General features: G+C 39.4%; 2 protein-coding genes across 30 annotated transcripts in view; one reads left to right on the top strand and one right to left on the bottom strand.

Moving 5' to 3' along the window:
- The window catches only part of FAM186A (family with sequence similarity 186 member A), a 70,351-nt gene extending 54,399 nt beyond the window's left edge, over nt 1-15,952 (bottom strand). For all 5 annotated transcript variants that reach the window (XR_014082696.1, XM_081592543.1, XM_081592544.1 and 2 more), the window contains exon 1: nt 15,660-15,952. Coding sequence is in view for 2 of the 5 variants with exons in the window: in XM_081592543.1 (XP_081448669.1) it covers nt 15,660-15,830 (171 nt within the window). In the remaining 3 variants the exon portion in view is untranslated. The remainder of the gene's footprint in view (nt 1-15,659) is intronic.
- Nucleotides 15,953-16,066: 114 nt separating this feature from the next.
- The window catches only part of LARP4 (La ribonucleoprotein 4), a 70,958-nt gene continuing 62,371 nt past the window's right edge, over nt 16,067-24,653 (top strand). For 14 of the 25 annotated variants that reach the window (XR_014082692.1, XR_014082691.1, XR_014082690.1 and 11 more), the window contains exon 1: nt 20,050-20,197. Coding sequence is in view for 18 of the 25 variants with exons in the window: in XM_081592529.1 (XP_081448655.1) it covers nt 20,180-20,197 (18 nt within the window). In the remaining 7 variants the exon portion in view is untranslated. Of the gene's footprint in view, nt 16,457-18,237; nt 18,574-20,049; nt 20,198-24,653 lie in introns of those variants that run through there. The other 11 variants (XR_014082695.1, XR_014082694.1, XR_014082693.1 and 8 more) reach the window with 1 other exon arrangement.

Below are 24,653 nucleotides of genomic sequence, written 5' to 3'. Positions count from 1 at the left end.
GAATTTTGAGCATTACCTTGCTAACATGTGAGATGAGTGCAAATGTGCGGTAGTTTAAACATTCTTTGGCATTGCCTTTCTTTGAGATTGGAATGAAGACAGACCTTTTCCAGTCCTGTGGCCACTGCTGAGTTTTCCATATTTGCTGGCATATTGAGTGCAGCACTTTCACAGCATCATCTTTTAGGATTTTATATAGCTCAACCGGAATTACATCACCTCTGCTAGCTTTGTTCATAGTGATGCTTCCTAAGGCCCACTTGACTTCACATTCCAGGATGTCTGGCTCTAGGTGGGTAATCATACCATTGTGGTTATCTGGGTCATGAAGATCTTTTTTGTATAGTTCTTCTGTGTATTCTTGCCACCTCTTCTTAGTATCTTCTGCTTCTGTTAGGTCCATACCATTTCTGTCCTTTATTGTACCCATCTTTGGATGAAATTTTCCCTTGATATGTCTAATTTTCTTGATGAGATCTCTAGTCTTTCCCATTCTATTGTTTTCCTCTATTTCTTTGCATTGATCGCTGAGGAAGGCTTTCTTGTCTCTCCTTGGTATTCTTTGGAACTCTGCATTCAAATGGGTATGTCTTTCCTTTTGTCCTTCTTTAGCTTCTCTTCTTTTCTCAGGTATTTGTAAGGCATGATAGCAGCTACTCATTTTTTACCCTCCACATCTGTGATAGAAGTGTTCCTAGAGCAGCTTAGAAGAGCCAGGGAGGGCAATAAGAACCTTATCCTCCAAATAGGAGAGATCTATTATGACTGTGAATTGCTATTTCAAATCACAGAGGTGCAGACACAAAGGCCAGCTACCATTGTTGTAACCTCCACTCTGTGGAAGCAGCTTTCAGGGGATTTAGAGGCAATTTCAGGTTTTTTCTCTCACTTTTCCTTTTTCTCCTTTTGGAAGCCAGACATTTGAAGATTAGGAAATTGAATGCAACTGTATTTTCAAGGGAACTTAGAAGGTCACCAGGTTCAGTTCAGTCACTCAGTCGTGTCCGACTCTTTGTGACCCCATGGACTGCAGCACATCCTTCACCATCAGGACAGGCTTCCCTGTCATTCACCATCTCCTGGAGCTTGCTCAAACTCATGTCCATTGAGTAGATTATACCATCCAACCATCTCATCCTCTGTCGTCCCCTTCTCCTCCTGCCCTCAATCTTTCCCAGCATCAGGGTCTTTTCCAATGAGCCAGTTCTTTGCATCAGGTGGCCAAAGTATTGGAGTTTCAGCTTCAGCATCAGAAGGTCACCAAGCATGCCTATAAAAAGGTGTAGACTCAGAAAAGACCTGAAAGGACCTAAAAATTATACCTCAGGCTGATCCCTGGCACATAGTAAATACCCTACAACTCTAAAAACAAGCAACAACCCTAGGAGAGAAAAAGAATCTTATTTCTAGACTGATCACATTATAAGATTCAGATATCCAATTTTCAATAAAAAATATCATAAAACATACAAATAAATAGGAAAGCATGTTCCAGTCAAAAGAAAAAAAATTACAGAAACTATGGGGAAGAAATTAAGACATCAGATAAAAGCTGAGGAAGTACATTACCACTAGAACTGTTTTATGAGGTATGCTAAAGGGAGTCCTTCAGGTTGAAATGAAAGTAATCAAAACTGCATGAAGAAATAAAAATCTTTGATAAAAGCAAATAGATGGGAAATTATAAAAGCTAGTATTGATGTAATTTTGGTTTATTATTTATTATTATCTGAAATGAAGTGAAGTAAAATAAAAGTTGTAGTTGTGTCTGACTCTTTGTGACCCCATAGACTGTAGCCTGCCAGGCTCCTCTGTCCAAGGAATTCTCCAGGCAAGAATACTGGAATGGGTAGCCGTTCTCTTCTTCAGGGGATCTTCCCAACCCAGGGACTGAACCCAGGTCTCCCATATTGCAGCAGATTCTTTACCGTCTGAGCCACCAGGGGAACCCTTAAATCTACATGATTTAAAATACAAATGCATTAAAAAAAAACAAAACAGTTACTGTTTTGGGGCACATGATGTAGGAAGACATAATTTGCAACATCAGAAACTGAAAGGAGTAGGGACAGAGCTGTGTAGGGGCAGAGCTGTATGCTATCAAAGTTTAGCTGGTATAAACCCAATTTAAGACTGTATAACTTTATAATGTTATGTGTAATTCCCATGATAAACACAAAGAAAATAAGTATAGGATATACTCAAAAGGAAATGAGAAGGGAATTAAAGCATTTCACTACAAAAAAAAAATTATAAAACACAAAAGATGACAACAATGAAAGGAATGAAGGGGGAAAAGTTTTAATACAAATAGAAAACAAATAGCAAAAGCTAAACCCTCCTTATCAGTAATTACTTTAAATATAAGTAGATTAAACCATATTATCAAAAGTTAGGGATTAACAGAATAAATTTTAAAAAGCCAATGATCCATGCCTTTATAAGAGACTCACTATAGATCTAAAGATCCAAAGAGGTTGAAAATGAAAGGATAGAAAAAGGTATCCATGTAAGTAATAACCAAAAGGTGGGTAGTTATATTAATATCAGACAAAATAGACTTTAAATTTTAGGAAAAGATTACATGATGGGGGAGAATGGATACATGAATATGTACGGCTGAGTCCCTTTGGTGTTTAGCTGAAACTATCACAACATTGTTAACTGGCTATACGCCAATACAAAGTAAAAGGTTTAAAAAAAATTATAAGAGACTATAATGAAAGTTTCAATAGAGCAAGAAGATATAACAATTATAAACATAGATGCACCTAATAACAGATCCTCAAAATATAAGAAGCAAAAATTAACAGACTTTAAGGGAGAAACAGATAGTTCTACAAAAATAAGGGGAGATTTCACTTTTGATAATAGATAGAACAACTAGATAGACAATAAGTTAGGAAATAGAGGACTTGAACAACCAATAAATCATCTAGATATATATAGAATACTCCATCAAACAAGAGTATAAAAAAAATAAAAATAACAATAAATGATTTTCTCAATGGCAGGTGGTATCTTCTCCAGGATAGACCATTTCCAGGCTAGGCCACAAAACCTCAATATATTTATTTATTTGTTTTTGGCTCTGCTGGGTCTTCATTGCTTTGCACAGGCTTTCTCTAGCTGTGGAGAGCCAGGGCTATTCTTCGTTGTGGTGTGTGGGCTTCTCATTGCGCTGGCTTCTCTTGTTTTGGAGCACAGGCTCTAGGGTGTGCGGGCTTCAGAAGTTGTGGCACACAGCCAAAGTAGTTGTGGCACACTGGCTTAGTTGTTCCACAGCATGTGGAATCTTCCTGGATCAGGTATTGAAACCATGTTCCCTGCATTGGTGGGTGGATTCTTACCTGCTGTGCCACCAGGGAAGTACTCAATATGTTTAAGTACATATTACACAAAGTATCTTTTCTAACCACAATGAGATTGTTATAAATCAACCACAGAAGGAAAACTGGCAAATTCACAAATATGTGGAAACATATTCTTAAACAACAAGGGAGTCAAAGAAGAATTACAAAGGAAATTAGAAAATACTTAGAGATGAAAATGAAATCACAACATACAAAAACTTATGGGATGTAACAAAAGCAGTGCTAAGAGAGAAATTTATAGGGATAAACATGAAAAAAAGAAGGTCTCAAGTAAACAACCTAACTTTATGCCTTGAAGGAACTAGAAAAAGAAAAACTAAATACAGTTAGCAAAAGGAGGGATCAGAAAAATTAGAGCAGACATAAGTAAAGAGTATAGAAAATCAATGAAACAAAAAGTTGACTCTTCCACCCAAATCAACATAATTGACAAACTTTTAATTAGATTGACAAAGAAAAAAAGAGATTACTCAAATTATTAAATTCAGAAATCAACGTGGGAACTTCACTGCTGATTCTACAGAAATAAACAGGATTAACAAAAACACAAATTTGAAAAGATATCTGTACCCCAAGGTTCACAGCAGCATTATTGACAACAGCCAAGATATTGATGCAGTCTAAGGGTCCATCACAGATGAATGGATAAAGAAAATGTACAGGACTTCCCTGGTGGTACAGTGGATAAGAATCCACCTGCCAATGCAGAGGATAATGGTTTGATCCCTGATCTGAGAAGATTCCACATGCCCTGGGCAACTTAAGCCAGCACTACTGAAGCCTGTGCACCTAGAGCCTGTGCTCCACAAGAGAAGCCACCACAATGAGAAGCCTGTACACTGCAAGGAAGAGTAGCCTGCCCATGCTTATTGCAACTAGAGAAAGCCCATGCACATCAGCAAAGGCCCAGCACTACCAAAAATAAATAATTGATTTAAAAAACGAAGATGTACACACACATATACCATGGAATACTACTTGGTCATAAAAAAGAAGGAAAACTTGCCATGTGCAGTCACATGAATGGACTTGGATGGCATTATGCTAAATGAAATAAGTCAGACAGAGAAAGACAAATACTGTATGATATTACTTATATGTGGAATCTAAAAAATACAACAAACTAGTGAATGCAACAAAACAGAAGCAGATTCCCAGTTATAAAGAACAAAAGTAGTGGTTGCCTGTGGGGAGAGGGAAGTGGCCAGGAGCAATATAGGCATAAGGGATTAAGAGATACAAACTATTAGGTATAAAATAAGTTACAAGGATATATTGTGTAACAAAGGGAATATAGTCAATATTTTATAACTATAAATGGAGTACCTTTAAAAATTGTGAATCACAGAATAGCTGGGTGGATAGGTGGGTGGATGAATGAATGGGTGGGTGGGTAGATGGATGGATGAGTGAATGGGTGATGGGTGGGTGGGTGAAAAATAACTGTGAATCACTATATTGTACACCCACAACTTATAAAATATTATACATCAACTATACTTCAAGTAAAATCTTTTTCTAAAAAAAATGAACAACCATATGCCACCAAATTGGTAACCTAGATGAAATGGAAAAATTCCTGAAAACACATGAAAACTGAAAAACAAAAAAATATAAAATCTGAATAGACCCGTAATTAGGACAGAGGATAAAACAGTAATGAAAAACATCACAACAAAAAAAAGCCCTAGACCAGATGGCTTCACTGGTGAATTCTACCAAATTGGAGAGTTGATGGAGAAGGAAACAGTAACCCACTCCAGTATTCTTGCCTGAAAAATCCCATGGACAGAGGAGCCTGGAGGGCTGTATTCCAAAGGGTCACAAAGAGTCGGACAAGACTGAGCAACTAAGCACAAAGAGTTGATATGTCCCTGAGGTAGACCAGTAAAAGTGTATTGCTCACCTTGCCAACTGAAAGAAAACTGATTCTGGTGGTTCATACTGATAGGTATGGAGTAAAGCCACATGCCGGATCAGTAGCTGCGTACTAGCTACCAGAAGGTATGATAATTTGCTTAAGCAATGAAATCACATCTGGTACATCAGCTGCAATTGAGGTCACCACCTGGTTAATTTTACAATGACCCACTGTCATTCTTGAAGGTCCATCTGTCTTCTGCACAGGCCAGAAAGGCAAGTTGAATGAAGATGTGGTGGGAATTACCACTCCTGCATCTTTCCCTGATGATGGTATTTATTTCTGCCATTCCTCTAGAAATGCAGTATTGTTTTCAGTTTACTACCTTCCTAGGTAAAGGCAGTTATAATGACTTCCACCTGGCCTTTCTCACTGTACTAACCCTCACTCCACAGAGAACCAATGTGGGGATTCTGCCAGTTGCTGAGTATGTCTTTTCCTTTATGTATTCCAGAACTGGCAAAATAGCCACAGGATGGGTTCAGGAACCCAGTGGGCCCACTGTGACATAGACTTGAGCTAAAACTCTATTGATCACATGACTTCCATAAGTGCCTACACTCTGACTGGTAGATCACAATGATACTCTTGGTCTCCTAGAATTAGTATCAGTTCAGAGCCAGTATCCAGTAGTCCCCAAAAGGTTTCATTATTTCCTATTCTCCAATACACAGTCATCCTAGTAAAAGGCCAGGTCTCTTTGAAAATGACTTGGAGAAGGATTAATAGCATGAATTTCTGACTGTGTCCTTCCTCAAAGAAACCCATCCACTCCTTCATTCAGGGGCTTCTGGGTCTGTAAACTGGCTTAAGTCTGAGAATTGATTGAGGAGCCATGACTCTCTGTTGTTATAATTCAGATTAGACTTTTGTTCACTTGACCTAGAAATTTTCAACTTATGCAGATCAAGTAAGAGTTTAGTAAGTGAAAGCCACTCAGTCGTATCCAACTCTTTTCGGCCCCATGGACTATACAGTCCATGGAATTCTCCAGGCCAGAATACTGGAGTGGGTAACCATTCCCTTCTCCAGGGGATCTTCCCAATCCAGGGATCCAGTTCAGGTCTCTCGAACTCGTACTTGATCTGCTTCTCATGGCAGTGTCTTCTCTTGTTGCTGAGACAGGCTCTAGGGTACTCAGGCTTCAATAGTTGTGGCTGAGGGCTCAGTAGTTGCAGTTCCCCAGCTCTAGAGCACAGGCTCAATAATTGTGGCTCTCAGGCTTAGTCACTTTCAGTATGTGGGATCTTCCCGGTCCAGGGATCAAATTGGTGTCTCCTACATCGGCAGGCATATTCTTTTTTTTTTTTGAGCTGTAAAAACTTTTATTTCTCAATGTCATTAAAGTGAAGTCGCTCAGGCATATTCTTTATCACTAAACCACCAGTGCGTGCGTGTGCATGCTTAGTCACTCAGTCGTGTCCAAATCTCTGAGACCCCCATGGACCATGGCCTGCCAGGCTCCTTTGCCCATGGTATTCTCCAGGCAAGAATGCTGGAGTGGGTTGCCATTTCATTCTCCAAAACCACCAGGGAAGCTCCAACTTTATGTTTCTTCTGTCACTATCCCACACCTTCAACATCCATTCCCATACATTCTCCCTGGACTTCCATCTGTAAAAACTCGAAAATTCAAGTAGTTCTTTTGGAGTGTAGTGCACTTCCTCATGGGTCACCCTTTATACCTCATCTTCAGTGGCTTACCGAATTTTATCTAGTTACAGGTCTAGAAACAAAGAGATGTTGTGGGAGTGGTTTCTGAGGAAGCAGCATCACCTTGCTTGGTACAACTGCCTCAGGAGAGGTCATTGTAGTTTCCTCAGAAAATACAGGGTTAATCCTCTCAGAAAGGTGTGGAGCAGCCATTCTCACTGATGTTGGGTAAAGAGGCAGCTTCTCTGGCAAAGAACACTCATCATTATTTAGAGTTTTCAATAGTCCAAGCTTTAACAAAGTCTTTGCCTACATCCCCATTCCAGTTTTCAGGATCCCAGTCCTTTTCAATGTTCTCACTCTAACATGAGCCACCTAGTGACACTGGGAGCTCAACTTGTACTGCAATTCAGCAAGTCAGAGAATGAGTTTCTTGGTTTAATTTTCATCAGTTAGCTGGTGCTACAGTTGCTCAATAAACGAAAAATAAAATTACCATATGATCCAGCAATTCTACTCCTGAATATACAAAGAATTGACAGCAGGCACTTAAACAGATATTTGTACTTCTTTGTTCATAGCAACATTATTCACAATGGCAGAGAGGTGGAAGCAACTCATGTGCCTAAAATATGATATTACATACAATGGAATATTATTTAGCTTTAAAAAGAAAAAATTCTAACAAATGCTACAACAGAGATGAACTCTGAAGACATGCTAAATGAAATAAATCAGGCACAAAAGGACAAATACTTTATGATTTCACTTACATAAGGCGTCTAGAGTAGGTAAATTCATAGAGACAGAAAGAAAAATGGCTGTTGCTAGGGTTTGGGGGAAAAGGGGAATGGGTAGTTATTGTTTCATGGGTCAGAGTTTCTGTTTGGGGTGATGAAACATCACGCCAGGCTTCCCTGTCCTTCACTATCTCCTGGAGTTTGCTCAAACTCATGTCCACTGAGTTAATGATGCCACCCAACCATCTCATCCTCTGTCGCTCCTTTCTCCTCTTGCCCTTAATCTTTCCCAGTGTCAGGGTCTTTTCTGATGAGTTAGCTCTTCACATCAGGTGGCCAGAGTATTGGTGCTTCAGCTTCAGCATCAGTCCTTTCAATGAATATTCAGGGTTCATTTTATGGTTACATAACATTATAAATATATTTAATTCAATGAATTGTACCATTAAAAATAGATAAAATCACAAATTTTGTTATGTATATTTTATCAGAATAAAAATTTTAAAATAGGTTAACTGCTTGTTTCAAACAAAAATAATTGGAAAGTAATAGACATTAAGTTTATAATACACGTAGAAGTATAATATAAATATCACATAGGCCAGGAGAGTGAAAAAAGTAGCTCAAAATTGGTGTAATACACTTTAAGGTAAATGATGATAACCTAAATTCATACACTATGAACCCCAAAGCAACCCATGAAAAGTAAAAGTATAGCTAGTAAACCAATAAAGGAAATAAAGTGGAATCATGAAATATATTCACTCTAAAAGAAGTCAGAAATAATAAAAGGAAACAAACAAAAAACATGGGACAAACGAAACAAATAGCAAGATGGTAAATTTAAACTTAACCATACTGATAATTGTATTAAATATAAATGGTCTAAACATCCAATTAAAAGGCGGAAATTGTCAGGTTGGATAAAAAAGAAACTCAGTTATATGCTTCTTGTAAGAAACCTATTTTTAAAATTATTTATTTATTTATTTTTGGTTGTGCTGGGTCTTCATTGCTCTCAGGCTTTATCTAGTTGTGGCAAGAGGGGGCTTCTCTCTAGTTATGGTACAGGGGCTTTTCACTGCAATGGCTTCTCTTGTTGCAGAGCACAGGCTCCAGGCGCACAGGCTTCAGTAGTTGTAGCACACTGGCTCAGTAGTTGTGGCTCATGGGCTTAGTTGCTCTGAGGTACATTGGATCTACTGGGACCACAGATTGAATCCATGTCCCCTGCATTGGCAGGTGGATTCCTATACACTGTACCACCATGAAAGTCTACGTAAGAAACCTATTTTAAATATAGTAAGCCAAATATATTTAAAGTAAAAGAATAGAAGAAGGGAAAGGAGGACTTCTTGGAGGTCCAGGTAGAAGACTCCATGCTTGTACTGCAGGGGGACGTGAGTTTGATCCCTGGTTAGGGAAATAAGATCCAACATGCTGCACAGTGTGACCAAAAGAAAGAAAGGAAAAAGGAAAAGGATGGTAATAATCATCAAAGGAAAGCTATAGTGGCTAACAATCAAAGTAAGTTACAGAGAAAAGTATATTGTGGTTTAGTCGCTAAGTCATGTCTGACACTTGAGACCCCAAGGACTGTAGCCTGCCAAGCTCCTCTGTCCATGGGATTTCCCAGGCAAGAATAGTGGAGTGGGTTGCCATTTCCTTCTCCAGGGGATCTTCCCAACACAGGAACTGAACCCAGGTCTCCTGCAGGCATATTCTTTACCAACTGAGCTACAAGGGAAGCCCGAAAAGTATATTACTAGAGATAAATTGGATCATTCCATGATAGTAAAGTAGCCAATTCATTGAGAAAACATAACGATTCTAAATATTTAGTCACCTAATAATAGAGATTTAAAGTACATGAGGGAAATTTGATAGACTATCAGAAGAACTAGCAAATTGCACAGTTATACCCAAACCTTTCTATATCCCTCTTTCAATAAGTGATAAAGTTGAGAAAAAAACAACAGAAGACTTGAACAATACTATCAGTTGATTTGAGGTAAATTGTTATTTATATTCAATAACAGGATGAAAATTGTATTCAGTGGCATATATAACATTTACTAATATAGACCATATTCTGAGCCATAAAACAAATTTCAAGAAATTCACTAGGTTTCGGATCATATGAAATAAGGTCTCTGACCCCAATGAAATTGAATTTGAAATAAATAAGAGCAAGAAGTCTCCAAATATTTGGAAACTAAATAACACATGGGTCAAAGAAAAAATTAAAAATGAAATTATAATATATATAAAACTGAATGAAAATGAAAACACAGCATTTTCATTTGCAGAGGGGAAAATATATGGAACAAAACACTAAAAATGTTAACAAGCCGAAGCAACTAGAACCTGTGCTCCACAATAAGAGAAGCCACTGCAGTGAGAAGCCTGTGCACTGCAATGAAAAGTAGTTCCTGCTCGCTGCAACTAGAGAAAGCTCTGGCACAGCAACGAAGACTTACCACAGTTAAAAACAAAACAAAATAAAACAAAGGTTATCAAATCAGTGACCTCAACTTGTCCTTAAAGAAACAGAAAAAAATAGAAGAGCAAATTATATGCAAAGCAAATCGTTTATTCCAAAAGCCTAAGGTTGGCTTAATGTTTACTACTAAGGAAAATTAGACCTAAATAAATGGAGAGATAGGCTATGATCAGGGGTCAGAAGAGTCAATATTGTTAAGATTTCAATTCTCCCCAAACTGATATACAAATTCAATATATTCCCAGTCAAAATACCAGTAGGTGTATTTCTTCCAATAGAATTTGACAGATTGATTATAAATTTCCTATGGAAAAGCAAGGGAGAAAGTAGTGTGAACAAAGACAATTTTGAGGTTACAAATGTTTAAGTATTGAGAGAAATGCCCAAAAAGAGGATAGAGTTAAAAGGCAGATGTGAGAGAACTTGGGCACAACTGAAAAACTACAAAGTTGAGGAACTAAAACCATATGATTTCAAGAGTTATGGGGACTTCCCTGGTGGTCCAATGGTTGAGAATCTGCCTGCCAGTGCAGAGAGCATGGGTTCGATACCTGGTCTGGGAAGAGTCCACATGCCATGGAGCAGCTAAGCCCATGTGCCACAGCTGCTGAAGCCTGCATGCCTAGAGCCTGTGCTCTACAACAGAAGACACTGCAATGGGAAGCCCTGCCCACCACAACGAAGTATGGCCCCCACTCGCTGCAAGTGGAGAAAGTCCATGCACAGCAACAAAGACCCAGTGCAGCCAAAAAAAAAAAAAAAAAAGAATTATGAAACTTCAGTAATCAAGACACTGTGGCAGTGGCATAAAGATACTTAAATAGTCAAGAGAACAGACTAGAGACTCTACTAACTCACACATATATGGTCAATTGATTTTCAATAAAGGTGCAAATGCTATTTAATGGAGAAAGAGTAGTCTTTTCAACAAACAGAGCTAGAATAATTGTTTTTAAAAAAGAACTTCGATCCATATCTGATATGGTATACAAAGATTAAGACAAAATGGATCATAGATCTAAATGTAAAATCTAAAAGTATAAAACTCCTAGAAAAACCCATGAGAAAAAAATGTACTGTCTTTGGATTTCTCTTGGCCAATAAACCCCTCTTCTATGAAGTGTTCAGGGGAAAGAAAAGGAGCTAGAAGTCAATCACATTTCTTCTTATTAATAATTGTTTGATAAAAGCTCGGTAGACAACAAATGAAAGCTATTGACTAAAATTAGATACCAATATTAGCTGTAGACTAATTTTTCTATCACAATCACTCAATAACACATGTGATTCATTTCTTAAAAAGTTTGATTAACTCTGATATGAAATTGAAAGGGATTAATATAGAATTGGAGCTTGTGGGGACTTCCCTGGTGATACAGTAGACAAGAATCCACCTGCCAATGCAAGGGACACGGGTCTGGGAGATTCCACATGCTGCAGAGCAACTAAGCCCATGTGCCACAATTACCGAGCCCGAGTTCTAGAGCCCATGAGCTGCAACTAATGTGCCCTTGTGCCATAGTTACTGAAATTTTGTGCTGCAAACACTGAAGCCCCTGCACCTAGAGCCTGTGTTCTGCAACAAGAGAGGCCACCACAATGAGAAGCCTGTGCACCAAAATGAAGAGTAGCCCCCTCTTGCTGCAACAAGAGAGAGAGCCTGCATGCAGAAATGAAGACCTAGCACAACCAGAAATAATGAATAAATAAATCATTAAAAAAAAAAAGAATTGGAGCTTGTTATCCAGAGTTTGGCTCTAGGTGAGTGATCACACCATCGTGATTATCTGGGTTGAGAAGATCTTTTTTGTACAGTTCTTCTGTGTATTCTTGACACCTCTTCTTAATATCTTCTACTTCTGTTAGGTCCATACCATTTCTGTCCTTTATTGAGCCCATCTTTGCATGAAATGTTCCGTTGGTATCTTTAATTTTCTTGAAGAGATCTCTAATCTTTCCTAATCTATTGTTTTCCTCTATTTCTTTGCATTGATCGATGAGGAAAGCTTTCTTATCTCTCCTTTCAATTCTTTGGAACTCTGCATTCAAATGGGAATATCTTTCCTTTTCTCCTTTGCTTTTCACTTCTCTTCTTTTCACAGCAATTTGTAAGGCCTCCTCAGACAGCCATTTTGCTTTTTTGCATTTCTTTTTCTTGGGGATGGTCTTGATCCCTGTCTCCTGTACAATGTCACTAACCTCTGTCCATAGTTCATCAGGCACTCTGTCTATCAGATCCAGTCCCTTAAATCTATTTCTGACTTCCACTGTATAATCATAAGGGATTTGATTTAGGTCATACCTGAACGGTCTAGTGGTTTTCCCCACTTTCTTCAATTTAAGTCTGAACTTGGCAAAAAGGAGTTCATGATCTGAGCCACAGTCAGCTCCCGGTCTTGTTTTTGCTGACTGTATAGAGCTTCTCCATCTTTGGCTGCAAAGAATATACTCCATCTGATTTCGGTGTTGACCATCTGGTGATGTCCATGTGTAGAGTCTTCTCTTGTGTTGTTGGAAGAGGATGTTTGCTATGACCAGTGCATTCCTTGGTAAAACTCTATTAGCCTCTGCCCTGCTTCATTCTGTACTCCAAGGCCAAGTTTGCCTGTTATTCCAGGTGTTTCTTGACTTCCTACTTTTGCATTCCAGTCCCCTATAATGAAAAGGACATCTTTTTTGGGTGTTAGTTCTAGAAGGTCTTGTAGGTCTTCATAGAACCATTCAACTTCAGCTTCTTTAGCATTACTGGTCAGGGCATAGACTTGGATTACCGTGATACTGAATGGTTTGCCTTGGAAATGAACAGAGATCATTCTGTCGTTTTTGAGATTGCATCCCAGTACTGCATTTCAGACTCTTTGTTGACTATGAGGGCTACTCCATTTCTTCTAAGGGATTCTTGTCCACAGTAGTAGATATAATGGTCATCTGCATTAAATTCACCTATTCCAGTCCATCTTAGTTCACTGATTCCTAGAATGTCGACGTTCGCTCTTGCCATCTCCTGTTTGACCACTTCCAATTTACCTTGATTCATGGACCTAACATTTCAGGTTCCTATGCAATATTGCTCTTTACAGCATCAGACCTTGCTTCTATCACCAGTCCCATCCACAACTTGGTGTTGTTTTTGCTTTGGCTCCATCCCTTCATTCTTTCTGGAGTTATTTCTCCACTGATCTCCAATAGCATATTGGGCACCTACCGACCTGGAGAGTTCATCTTTCAGTGTCCTATCTTTTTGCCTTTTCATACTATTCATGGGGTTCTCAAGGCAAGAATACTGAAGTGGTTTGCCATTCCCTTCTCCAATGGACCATATTCTGTCAGATCTTCATGACCCAGATAATCACGATGGTGTGATCACTCACCTAGAGCCAGACATCCTGGAATGTGAAGTCAAGTGGGCCTTAGGAAGTATCACTATGAACAAAGCTAGTGGAGGTGATGGAATTCCAGTTGAGCTATTTCAAATCCTAAAAGATGATGCTGTGAAAGTACTGCACTCACTATGTCAGCAAATTTGGAAAACTCAGCAGTGGCCACAGGACTGGAAAAGGTCAGTTTTCATTCCAATCCCAAAGAAAGGCAATGCCAAAGAATGCTCAAACTACTGCACAATTGCACTAATCTCACACGCTAGTAAAATGATGCTGAAAATTCTCCAAGCCAGGCTTTAGCAGTATGTGAACCGTGAACTTCCAGACGTTCAAGCTGGTTTTAGAAAAGGCAGAGGAACCAGAGATCAAATTGCCAGCATCAGCTGGATCATCAAAAAAGCAAGAGATTTCCAGAAAAACATCTATTTCTGCTTTATTGACTATGCCAAAGCCTTTGACTGTGTGGATCACAATAAACTGTGGAAAATTCTGAAAGAGATGAGAATACCAGACCACCTGACCTGCCTCTTGAGAAACCTGTATACAGGTCAGGAAGCAACAGTTAGAACTGGACATGGAACAACAGACTGGTTCCAAATAGGAAAAGGAGTATGTCAAGGCTGTATATTGTCACCCTGCTTATATAACTTATATGCAGAGTACATCATGAGAAATGCTGGGCTGGAGGAAGCACAAGATGGAATCAAGATTGCTGGCAGAAATATCAATAACCTCAGATATGCAGGTGACACCACCCTTATGGCAGAAAGTGAAGAAGAACTAAAGAGCCTCTTGATGAAAGTGAAAGAGGAGAGTGAGAAAGTTGGCTTAAAGCTCAACATTCAGAAAACTAAGATCATGGCATCTGGTCCCATCACTTTATGGCAGATAAATGGGGAAACAGTGGAAACAGTGGCTGACTTTATTTTTGGGGGGGCTCCAAAATCACTGCAGATGGTGATTGCAGCCATGAAATTAAAAGACGCTTACTCCTTGGAAGGAAAGTTATGACCAACCTAGATAGCATATTAAAAAGCAGAGACATTACTTTGTCAATAAAGTTCTGTCTAGTCAAGGCTATGGTTTTTCCAGTAGTCATGTGTGGATGTGAGAATTGGACTATAAAGAAAGCTGAGCACCGAAGAATTGATGCTTTTGAACTATGGTGTTGGAGAAGACTCTTGAGAGTCCCTTGGACTGCAAGGAGATCCAACCAGTCCATCCTAAAGGAAATCAGTCCTGGGTGTTTATTGGAAGGACTGATGTTGAAGCTGAAACTCCAATATTTTGGCCATCTGATGCATGACTCATTTGAGAAGACCCTGATGTTTGGAAAGATTGAAGGCAGGAGGAGAAGGGGATGACAGAGGATGAGACGGTTAGATGGCATCACCAACTCAATGGACATGAGTTTGGGTAAACTCTGAGAGTTGCTGATGGACAGGGGCCCTGGCGTGCTGGTGTTCATGGGGTCTCAAAGAGCTGGACATGACTGAGTGACTGAACTGAAATGACTAATCCAGAGTTAGAGGAAATTGTCACTTGAAATCAAAGTTCAGTCAGTTCAGTTGCTCAGTTGTATCCAACTCTTTGCAACCCCATGAATTGCAGCACGCCAGGCCTCTCTGTCCATCACCAACTCCCAGAGTCTACCCAAACCCATGTCCATCGAGTCAGTGATGCCATCCAACCATCTCATCCTCTGTCGCCTCCTTCTCCTCCTGCCCCCAATCCTTCCCAGCATTAGGGTCTTTTCCAATGAGTCAACTCTTCGCATGAGGTGGCCAAAGTATTGGAATTTCAGCTTCAACATCAGTCCTTCCAATGAACACCCAGGATTGATCTCCTTTAGGATGGATTGATTGGATCTCCTTGCAGTCCAAGGGACTCTCAAGAGTCTTCTCCAACACCACAGTTCAAAAGCATCAATTCTTCGGCACTCAGCTTTCTTCACCGTCCAACTCTCAAATTTACCTCAGTCAAATATCATGAAAACAAAGTGAGTCTTTGAAAAAAAAAATAAAGTAGCTTCTCATGGAAAGTTTAAAAAGAAATTTGCAATCTATAAACTTTTCATTTACTACCTACCTCTCTGGCTCGCTGGAGCTGTGCTTGCTCAATCCTATTGATGACATCCTGAACTGCTAATGGAATCTCAAGCTTAGGAACCTCTGAGTTTTCTAGGACAGCTTTGTACATTGTGGTGAAATCCAAAGTTTCTTTTTCTGCTTCATACTCATCATTTGTCTCAGTTGACATTTTGATAAACGTTTTGGAAAGTTGAGTGATTTTATTTCTTCCTTTTTTACAAAATATAGGCAAATGCTTTTAAGCCATCCACAAGGAAGCTAGAAGAGGCTTTTCTTGCTCCCAGAGATTGTGGAGTACCCAGATCCTACCCATGGTGTTCCAGTCCTGGTGATGTCATAATAGACCCATTGTGACATTATCATTGACTCAAATACTTAAAGAGTGCTTACTGTATGCAGAGAATTAGGCATTCTATATGCTGTGATGGTAGTGGGTGAAGGGGGGAGGGTGGGTAGGAAAGAATAGACAACAGGGAACTATAAAAGAAATAGACGATAAAGCCTTGCTTAAATGAGCTTAAAATATAGGTGTTAGAATTTAAGATCCAGTATATCAATTTTAACTCCTGGGTCTTCTCTCTTCCTGAGGTTTTGCTTAAGAAGGTTTAAGCTTGTAACAGAATAATTGCATTACAACTTCCTCAGCTGCCCCTGAACTTTTCCTAGACTTGTAGTAACTTGGAAGATAGTATTTGGATGAAGATTACACTCTTTGCACTGCCTAGTGGCTCATTTATTCAAAGAGCCTGACTGAAGAAGGCTTTGAAGTTCCATAGTTGGCTGAGAAATTGAAGGGTACGCTTAGAGGCTGCTTTCTAACTGAAAAAATCACTATGGGCAGCTCTTTTGTAGAGGAGGTGAAAATACTTTGGACACTGGAGCAATTAAAGGACAGATGGTTTTGTTGGCTGTGTAGATTATTTTTTAATTTAAAAAAGTGCAAAAAAGTACAGAAAGTAATATAACAAATAGCCGTGTGCCTATCACCTAGAATGAACAGATATTAACACTTTGTCATATTTGCTTCAGATATTTTTTTAATAAAGCATTAGAGATAAAGTTTGTTATTCTCCTCAGATTCCTTCCTTCCCCTTTGTCCTTTTTCAGAGGGCCATAACAAGCATAAATCTGATGTATTTAGGGCCATAACAAGTATAAATCTGATGTATTTATGTCTAGTCTATGTCTATATAGTTTTACTGAAGGTGTTTGTGTTCATAAACTATGTAATATCATTTTGTAGGTTTTAGATTTTATACAAATTGTAGATATATACCAATTACTCTGTGAGAACTCTGAGTACTTTATGAGTGCTGGTTGAAAAACTTGCAAATTTAAACAATTTGTTTCAGTCCTTTGGAGAAAGGGATACAGGGGATCATAATGTAATTGTCTTTTAAAAGTATCAAGCAATATATAAATATTTTCCCTTCTCTTTAAGACCCTGTTGTCTAAGTTATCCCCCACCATGGTCCCAAATCATCCTGTAAACTTTATATTATATTATTTATTGAAGTGTAACTATTTATTATTTGTTTGTATCCACCAGTTGTTGAACTTCTCAAAACCAGATGCTGTACTTTAGGTTTCTTTTTTTCCGTTTTTGGCTATGCTAACTCTTCTATGCAGCATGCAGACTTCTCTTGTTGCAGAGCACTGGCTCTAGTGCACATGGGCTTCAACAGTTGCAGCCTACAGGCTTAGTTGCCCTGTGCCATGTGGGATCCTATTTCCAACCAGGGATGGAACCTGTGTCCCTTGCATTGGAAGGTGGATTCCTAACCACTGGACCACCAGGGAAGTCTCTGTACTTTAGATTTGTTTTGTTTTGTTTTGTTTATTTATTTTAGTTGGGGGCTAATTACTTTACAATAAAGTACTTTAGATTTATCTCACGTTTGGCATACTCTTTTTCAGTACTTCCATGGAAACTGTCTAAAATATTTGGACATTCATTATAGTTTAAACTCCTCTCCTCCTTCCCTGGTGGTCCAGTGGCTGAGACTCCGTGCTCCCAATGGAGGGGGCTTGGGTTAGATCCCCGGTCAGGGAACTAGATCCCACATGCTGCTACTAAGAGTTCGCACACCTCCACTAAGACCAAGTGCAACCAAATAAGTAAGCAAGTAGATAAATAAATATTAAAACTCCTTTCCTTGTGGAAACTTCTCTAAGTCCGGAACACTTTCTTTTATTGTTAAGATTATACCCTCCTCCCCCTCCCCATAAAATATCACTCCCTCCTTTCCTATGAATCACAATTAAGTCTATTTATTCAAGGGAGTTCAAAATGTTTTCTGAAAGGGCCACAATTAAGGAGAATAATTTGTTTTGAGATATGTGAGGTTTCATTAAAATATCCATCATTACCCAATATTCCTTGACATTATCAATTAATCTATTAAATTACTTTGTTGATAATACTATTAGATTATGAGGTCCTTTAATAACTTAATTCCTCTTGATTCCTTTACATTGCTTACCCTAGTAGGCATTCACAAAGCAGCCTACATGCTGGTCAACTAAACTAATTTAGTATTATTGTGCTTTCTCTCTCCCTCATATTTTTTATGCAGCATGGAATTCATCAGCAACTGGCAATGAAGGCTTTTTAAAACAAATTTAAAAAAAACTCTTCAATTTGATGAGCATTTGTTGACATACTACTATGTGGCCACCATTATCCTAGACTGTGAAGAATATATGATAGGGTACCTGTGAAGAAACTGAAAAACAACAAAAAAAGAAAAAATTATTTAAGTTAGAGTATAACATTCAAGTGCTAAACAAGAGACATGAAGAAGAGATCTGTGAGGAGTGGAGTCTTTGGGAAAACCTTATGGAGAGAGAAGGTTGATTGACAAATGAAGGCATTCCTGATAGGAAAGACACTTTGAGCCATGGCTTTGGAGGTGAGTGCTGAGTTTGTATTTCAGGGGAAAAGTAACCGGTTTAATTGAAGTGAAGTAATCTTGAATTTAGACTTCCCTGGTGGCTCAGACTGTAAAGAATCTGCCTGCAGTGCAGAAAACCAGGATTCGATCCTTGTGTTGGGAAGATCCCCTGAAGAAAGAAATGGCAACCCACTCCAGTATTCTTGCCTGGGAAATCCAATGGACAGAGGAACCTGGCGGGATACGGTCCACAGGGTCACACAGAGGCCAACACAACTGAAGCAATTCAGCATGCATACACACAAGGGAGATTACATGGGATATAATAGCAGTTTGGTGAAAACGAAGCTTTCAATTTAGGAAGATTTTTTGAAATAATGTAATAGAAAAAATTTATTGAAAATCAAGACATGATTATTTCAAACGACAAATGTCTGCGTTAAGATATAGAAGTGGGACTGTTAAGGGAGGGATAAATCCTAGTAAGTGTGGCTAAAGATGATAAAGAATTTGGATCATCTAACAGATAATTATAAAGATTAATTTAAAAAATTTGTTTTTATTGTATTTCCTTTGAATTGACGGCAGGACATCAATGAAGAGGCTATCCAGACTAAGTATTAATATTACCAAATAACATATTGAGCAAAGATGTGGGTACCTGATTCAAGAGAACGTGGGACAAAGTTCTTTGAATGTGTCTTAGGGAAACCCGCCCTCCTAGTAAGTGTTAGCTGCTCAGTCGTGCCGGAATCTTTGCGACCCCATGATGTAGCCCACCAGGCTCCTCTGTCCATGAGATTTTCCAGGCAAGGATACTGGAGTGGGTTGCCATTTCCTTCTCCAGGGGATCTTCCCAACCCAGGGATTGAAACCAGGTCTTCTGCACTGGAGGCAGATTCTTTACCAGTTGAGCTACAAGGAAGCCCTAGAGGGCTCCTTCAACAGTAAAATGGGGATAACAGTATTATTTCGTTGAACTGTTTAGATTAATTCACGTATAATAGTTAGGATAGTGCCAGGCCTTTAATGTGAACGGGTTGCTGTTAATATGTTTACCATTACTGCTGCTTTTTCCCCCCTTCTCTCCTTTTTTTTTCTGCGAGTCACCGCCTTTTCGGTAGGGCCGGGCGTTTTTCAGGACAATTTGCACAGTCTCGGCTTTTTATCAGATCTAGATCTTGGGCCATGAGAAACTGCGGAGTTATTATGACCATGGTAACTCTCCGATGGGCCAGGGATAAAATGCGCCTGTAAAATTTTTCCACACCCCCGTGGCACAGAATGGTGCCTTCCTCTGATAGATTCCATCCCCCCGCCACCCCCAGGTCAGATGATAGTACAGTCCAAACTGCGGCTGGAAAAGGTAGTGCAAAAGTTGAGCGCGCCGAGGATTTTTCTCTTCTCCCGGAAGCAATTGTTCTCTAGAGCCGGAAACAGTTGCTCTTTCAAAGGAGGTGGGACAGGGCGGGTCAGGGCGCAGCGGCTGACGGCGGGGGAGGAGCCGGGTCCGCTGCCGGGTGGAGGGGCCAGGCGAGTGTCCTTATCCTAGCGATTGGGGCTCGGGCCTGTAAGCCAGTTGGAGTCGCGTCGGCGAGAACGATTGGGCCGAGCGGAGGAAGACATGTTGCTCTTCGTGGAGGTGAGTGGACTTGGGAACCTCATCGTGCTCTGAGGAGAGCTGGAGTGTGGAGGCGCCGGCCGGTCCCAGCGCCATGTGACTTTCCAGGCCGTATACGGCGCGGAGCCGGCAGACAGGCTGACACAGCACCTGGGCCGTGCAGGCCCGCGGCTCCGCGCTGCGCGCTCGCCGCACTTTCGGAGGCTGTGAGGGGGCGAGTGCCTTGGTAGGGGAGAACCGGAGGTGGAGAATCGAGGCTTGTCTGGTGCGGCGTGAGGATCGGAGGAAGGGGAAAGCGTCCCATATGGACCTCCTAAAGGAGGCGAGCTGTGGGGGGGAGGTGGGGGGGAGCGGAGGGCGGAGTCTGGGGAGAGAAGGGTAATCAGGTGGGCGCGTTCCGGGTGAAGCGAGGCCTCGCGCGGCCCTCTGGGAGCAGGCGAGCAACATGTGGGGCCGCCGAGGGAGGAAGGTGAAATTCCGTCTAAGTGTTTGGAAAAGAAAGTTGAAAGCCTCTTTCTAGCAGCCCCCACCAAATTTTGTTTGGTCCCCATCCCTCATCTCTGGAACGTTCTGTGGGTGGAAAGCGAGTTACTGTGAACCAAGGAGAAAGCCAGTAGGATTTGGAAGCCTTGAAAGGCACCGCGTTGACCTTTTGTAAAAGTTACTCAGGCAGCGACTCCGTGATGAGGGACCGGTTTTATGAACGGATTAAGAGCCTTTTACAGGGAAAACTCCAAGAACGAGCGAAACCTAGTTCGGGCAAAGCTTTTTTTTTTTTTTTTGTATTATTTAACAATTTGTTGTTCAGTCGCAAAGTCGTGTCCGACTTTTTGCGACCCCGTGGACTGCAGCACTTTTATTACTTTAACCGGAACATCTGTTGTTGGCCTGTTTTAGTTTTAAAGGTAGTGGATACCTGTTTTACATAAATACAAGGTTCGATCTCTCTTATTTCTGTCTTTCTCTTGTGTGCAGTGAGCATCAGCTGACTGCCTGGCTAATGCTTTGAGTAGATTCCAGATCGTATTGTTCTTGCATTGTGAAAACGTCAAACCAGCAAAGCTGCAACTTCGCAACTTGGCACTTGTTAACTATGCCCATAAAAAGAATCTTTTCAATGAGAGAAGGAATTTACAGGTTGTATAATGGGTCGGGAACCAAGGCCAGTCTATGGCTGGTTTCTTTCAGACGAAGGGAGGAATCGTAGTCCGTAATATTCCGACATAATTACGTGCTTCTACGGTGTTTTTTTTTTTTTTTAATCGACTATGTAGCTGATAATTGGCTTTTAAAGAGACAGCTACCTTTTGGAATATTTCAGCATTGATAATAAACATTCACTGGAACATTCCAAGTGCATCATGAAGAGATTCTAAGTTTTTGAGTCTGTTTTGTTTTTCTAAGCCTCATTGATTTCCTTGGGCAGAATAAGAAATTAGGTATGATTTTAAACAGCGCCAGTTTGTAGTAGGAATGTTACGCCAAGCAAATGCTGCAGGTTTTAAGTGTATGTGTTTTACCCGGCAAAAGACTGTGAAGTTTCAGTTATATCAAGATGAATCCCAAAACAAACTTTTGAGTTCCAAATTGATTGCTTTGGCTTTGTTAAAACGTGAACCTTAATAATAGCTCCATTTATTGACAGCTTAAGCTGAATCTCTCTTATTTCTAAAACAACGTTGCAGTGTTCTACAGATGAGAAAACTGAGGTGAGAGGTTAAATAACTTAGTAAACCTAAAATAGTGGAACTGGGATTTTAGATACAGGTCATTCTGATGCCAAATCATGACTCTCACTTAACGTTACGTATAACTAATATTTCCATTAATCATTTTCTTTATAAATCAGTATTTAGCTTTTAGTTTTTTGTTGTTGTTTTGGTTTTTGTTTTTACATATAATGAGTTTTCCTGAAAGTTAACAATGGCACTAAATATTTGGGTCTGATTACATGGTATTAAAATCAGTAAACTATAACACACTGGTCTTTTGGCATTTTGTTAACTAATATTCAGTCCCTGTAACCTCATGATGTAGGAATTATTCTAAAGGAGGGAACTAAAGCTCTGAAGTTTGATGTCCAAGGTCGTTCAGGTGTAAATAATGTGAGGACTAAAGTCTGAAAGTCTGACTTCTAGAACACAAGTCACTGATTCCAAAACTTATTTTTGCACTTACTTTCCAGTGACCCAAGGGTTCCTAATCTGGGTCCCTAAACACAGAACTTGGTTGAGGGAAAAACAATAATTACCTATTTATTTTCACTGGCTACTAATTGAAATCTAGGATTGAAAAGAATTAAAAATTATTGACATTTCAAATGGATGCACCGAGAGAAATATTTTCATATCATATTATAGTTTTTGCAGATATCATGAAATATTTTTATGTGTATTGCTCCTTGTTAAATCTAAGAAAGTCTCGTTTAATTCATTAGTGAAGAAGCACATTTATTACCTCAGTAGACATTTTAAAATATTTTGGTAACTATTATTTATTTTGTGGTTCTGCGTATTTCATATACTTAAAAATATTCTGAGAAGAGATTCATAGGTTAATTGGACTACTGAAAACGTCCAAGGAGGTTAATAACCACTTGACTACAAACTAAGTTGCTTTGAATAGGAGTTCTCTAATATAGGATTGATGAGTCCTCTGCAGTTGTGTTCAAAATCTTTTATTTGCATGCATTTTTCTGGGGAAACCCCAGCTTAATTATTTTATAACTGGAATCAGTGGGATGGAGGATAGTAATGATAATACTACAATAATAGTAGTGTACACATAAATTGTGCTTACTGTGTGTCAGGCCTCTTAAGTCTTGATGCATGTGTACACTTATATACATCAACTCAAACCTACCTATGAGGTAGGTAGCATTATTATCTCCATTTTAGAGATAAACTAAGTCACAGAAAACTAAAGAAACTTGCCCAATATCATGCAGCTAGTGAGTATTGAAGCTGGAGTTAGAATTCTGAATTGCAGTATGTGCTGTGCTTAGTCGCTCAGTTGTGTCCAACTCTTTGCAATGCTATGAACTGCGGCCTGCCAGGCTCTTCTGTCCATAGGGATTCTCCAGGCCAGAATACTGGAGTGGGTTGCCATGGCCTCTTCAAATTGCAGTTTACTGAAATAGAAATCAATAGGCAAAGAATCCTATTTTTTTTTTTTTTTCTCTCGAAAGCTCTCAACCCAGGAAGGGCTATTTTAAATAATACTTACGATGTAACTTTTTAAAAACTTGATCTTGCAGACAAAGGGCTATACAGACTTAAGTAGTTTATTGTTTTTATCTCACCTCTGTTCTGAAGGAGACACATACAGTGTCTGTCTTTGGGTAGAGGTTAAAACTTTTGGATAATATACCAAATTATCAAACGTGCTCCATCCAACATACTTGGTTACAAAATTTCCGAAAGTTTGAAACAGCAGTATGCTGTGTTCTTCTGGTAATTATTGAGTTATTTAAGTGTTTGAGCACTGAGGAGACAGTTTGCTGCTGCTGCTGCTAAGTCGCTTCAGTCATGTCCTACTCTGTGCAACCCTATGGACAGCAGGCCACCAGGCTCCTCTGTCCACAGGATTCTCCAGGCAAGAATACTGGAGACAGTTTGCAGTTATTTTCATATTTTTATGGTTTGCTAACGTTTTATTCACTTTTCAGAACATTTTCCCCCTCCAATATTTCCAGCCAGTTATGTCTGCTCTAGTTGTTTGGCAATGTTTTAATTGGATTCCTGTCTCTGTTTGAGTTTTTCCCTAAAAATGAATACTCAAGGATGTTTAATACTCTCACATAATTTTTAAAAAATAATTTTAATTATGGAAAGTACACATAAAATGTATCATCTTAACCATTTTTAATATACATTTCAATAGTATTAAGTACTTAAAAGTATTTACATTGTTGTGCAACCACTACCACCATCCCTATCCAGAAGCTTCATCTTGCAAGAATGAAACTCTGTACACATTAAGCAGTAAATCCTTGTTCTCCTTTCCCCCAGATCTTACACAATTTTTAAAAGTATTTTATTTATTTATTTCTGCATCTTCATTGCTGTGCAGGCTTTCTGTAGTTGTGACAGTGGGGGTTACTCTCTAGTTGCAGTGCATGGACTTCTCATTGTGGTGGTTTCTCTTGTTGAGCGTGGGCTGTAGAGCTCATAGGCTCAGTAGTTGTGGTGCACTGGCTTAGTTGCTCTGCAGCATGTGAAATCTTCCTGCACCAGGGATTGAACCTGTGTCCCCTATATTGATTGGCAGGCAGATTCTTGACCACTGGACCACCAGTGGTTAAGAGATGTCCCTTACACAATTTTAAAAATAACTTATCTGACTTGTAAATTTTTCTGCTTTTTTAGATGATAACATTTTAAATTTTAGATCAGCCTTAGAATCTGAAATGTGACATATTTGCCTTGATAATAAAAATTGATATTAATTTTATATTGCAGTAATTATGAATAGTTTT

Source organism: Giraffa tippelskirchi, chromosome 4, assembly GCF_054371585.1.
Source record: "Giraffa tippelskirchi isolate mGirTip1 chromosome 4, T2T-mGirTip1v1.2.pri, whole genome shotgun sequence".
Taxonomy (NCBI): Eukaryota; Metazoa; Chordata; class Mammalia; order Artiodactyla; family Giraffidae; genus Giraffa; species Giraffa tippelskirchi.
The sequence above is the reverse complement of the archived record's forward strand: the minus strand, read 5'-3'. Positions and strand labels throughout refer to the sequence as shown.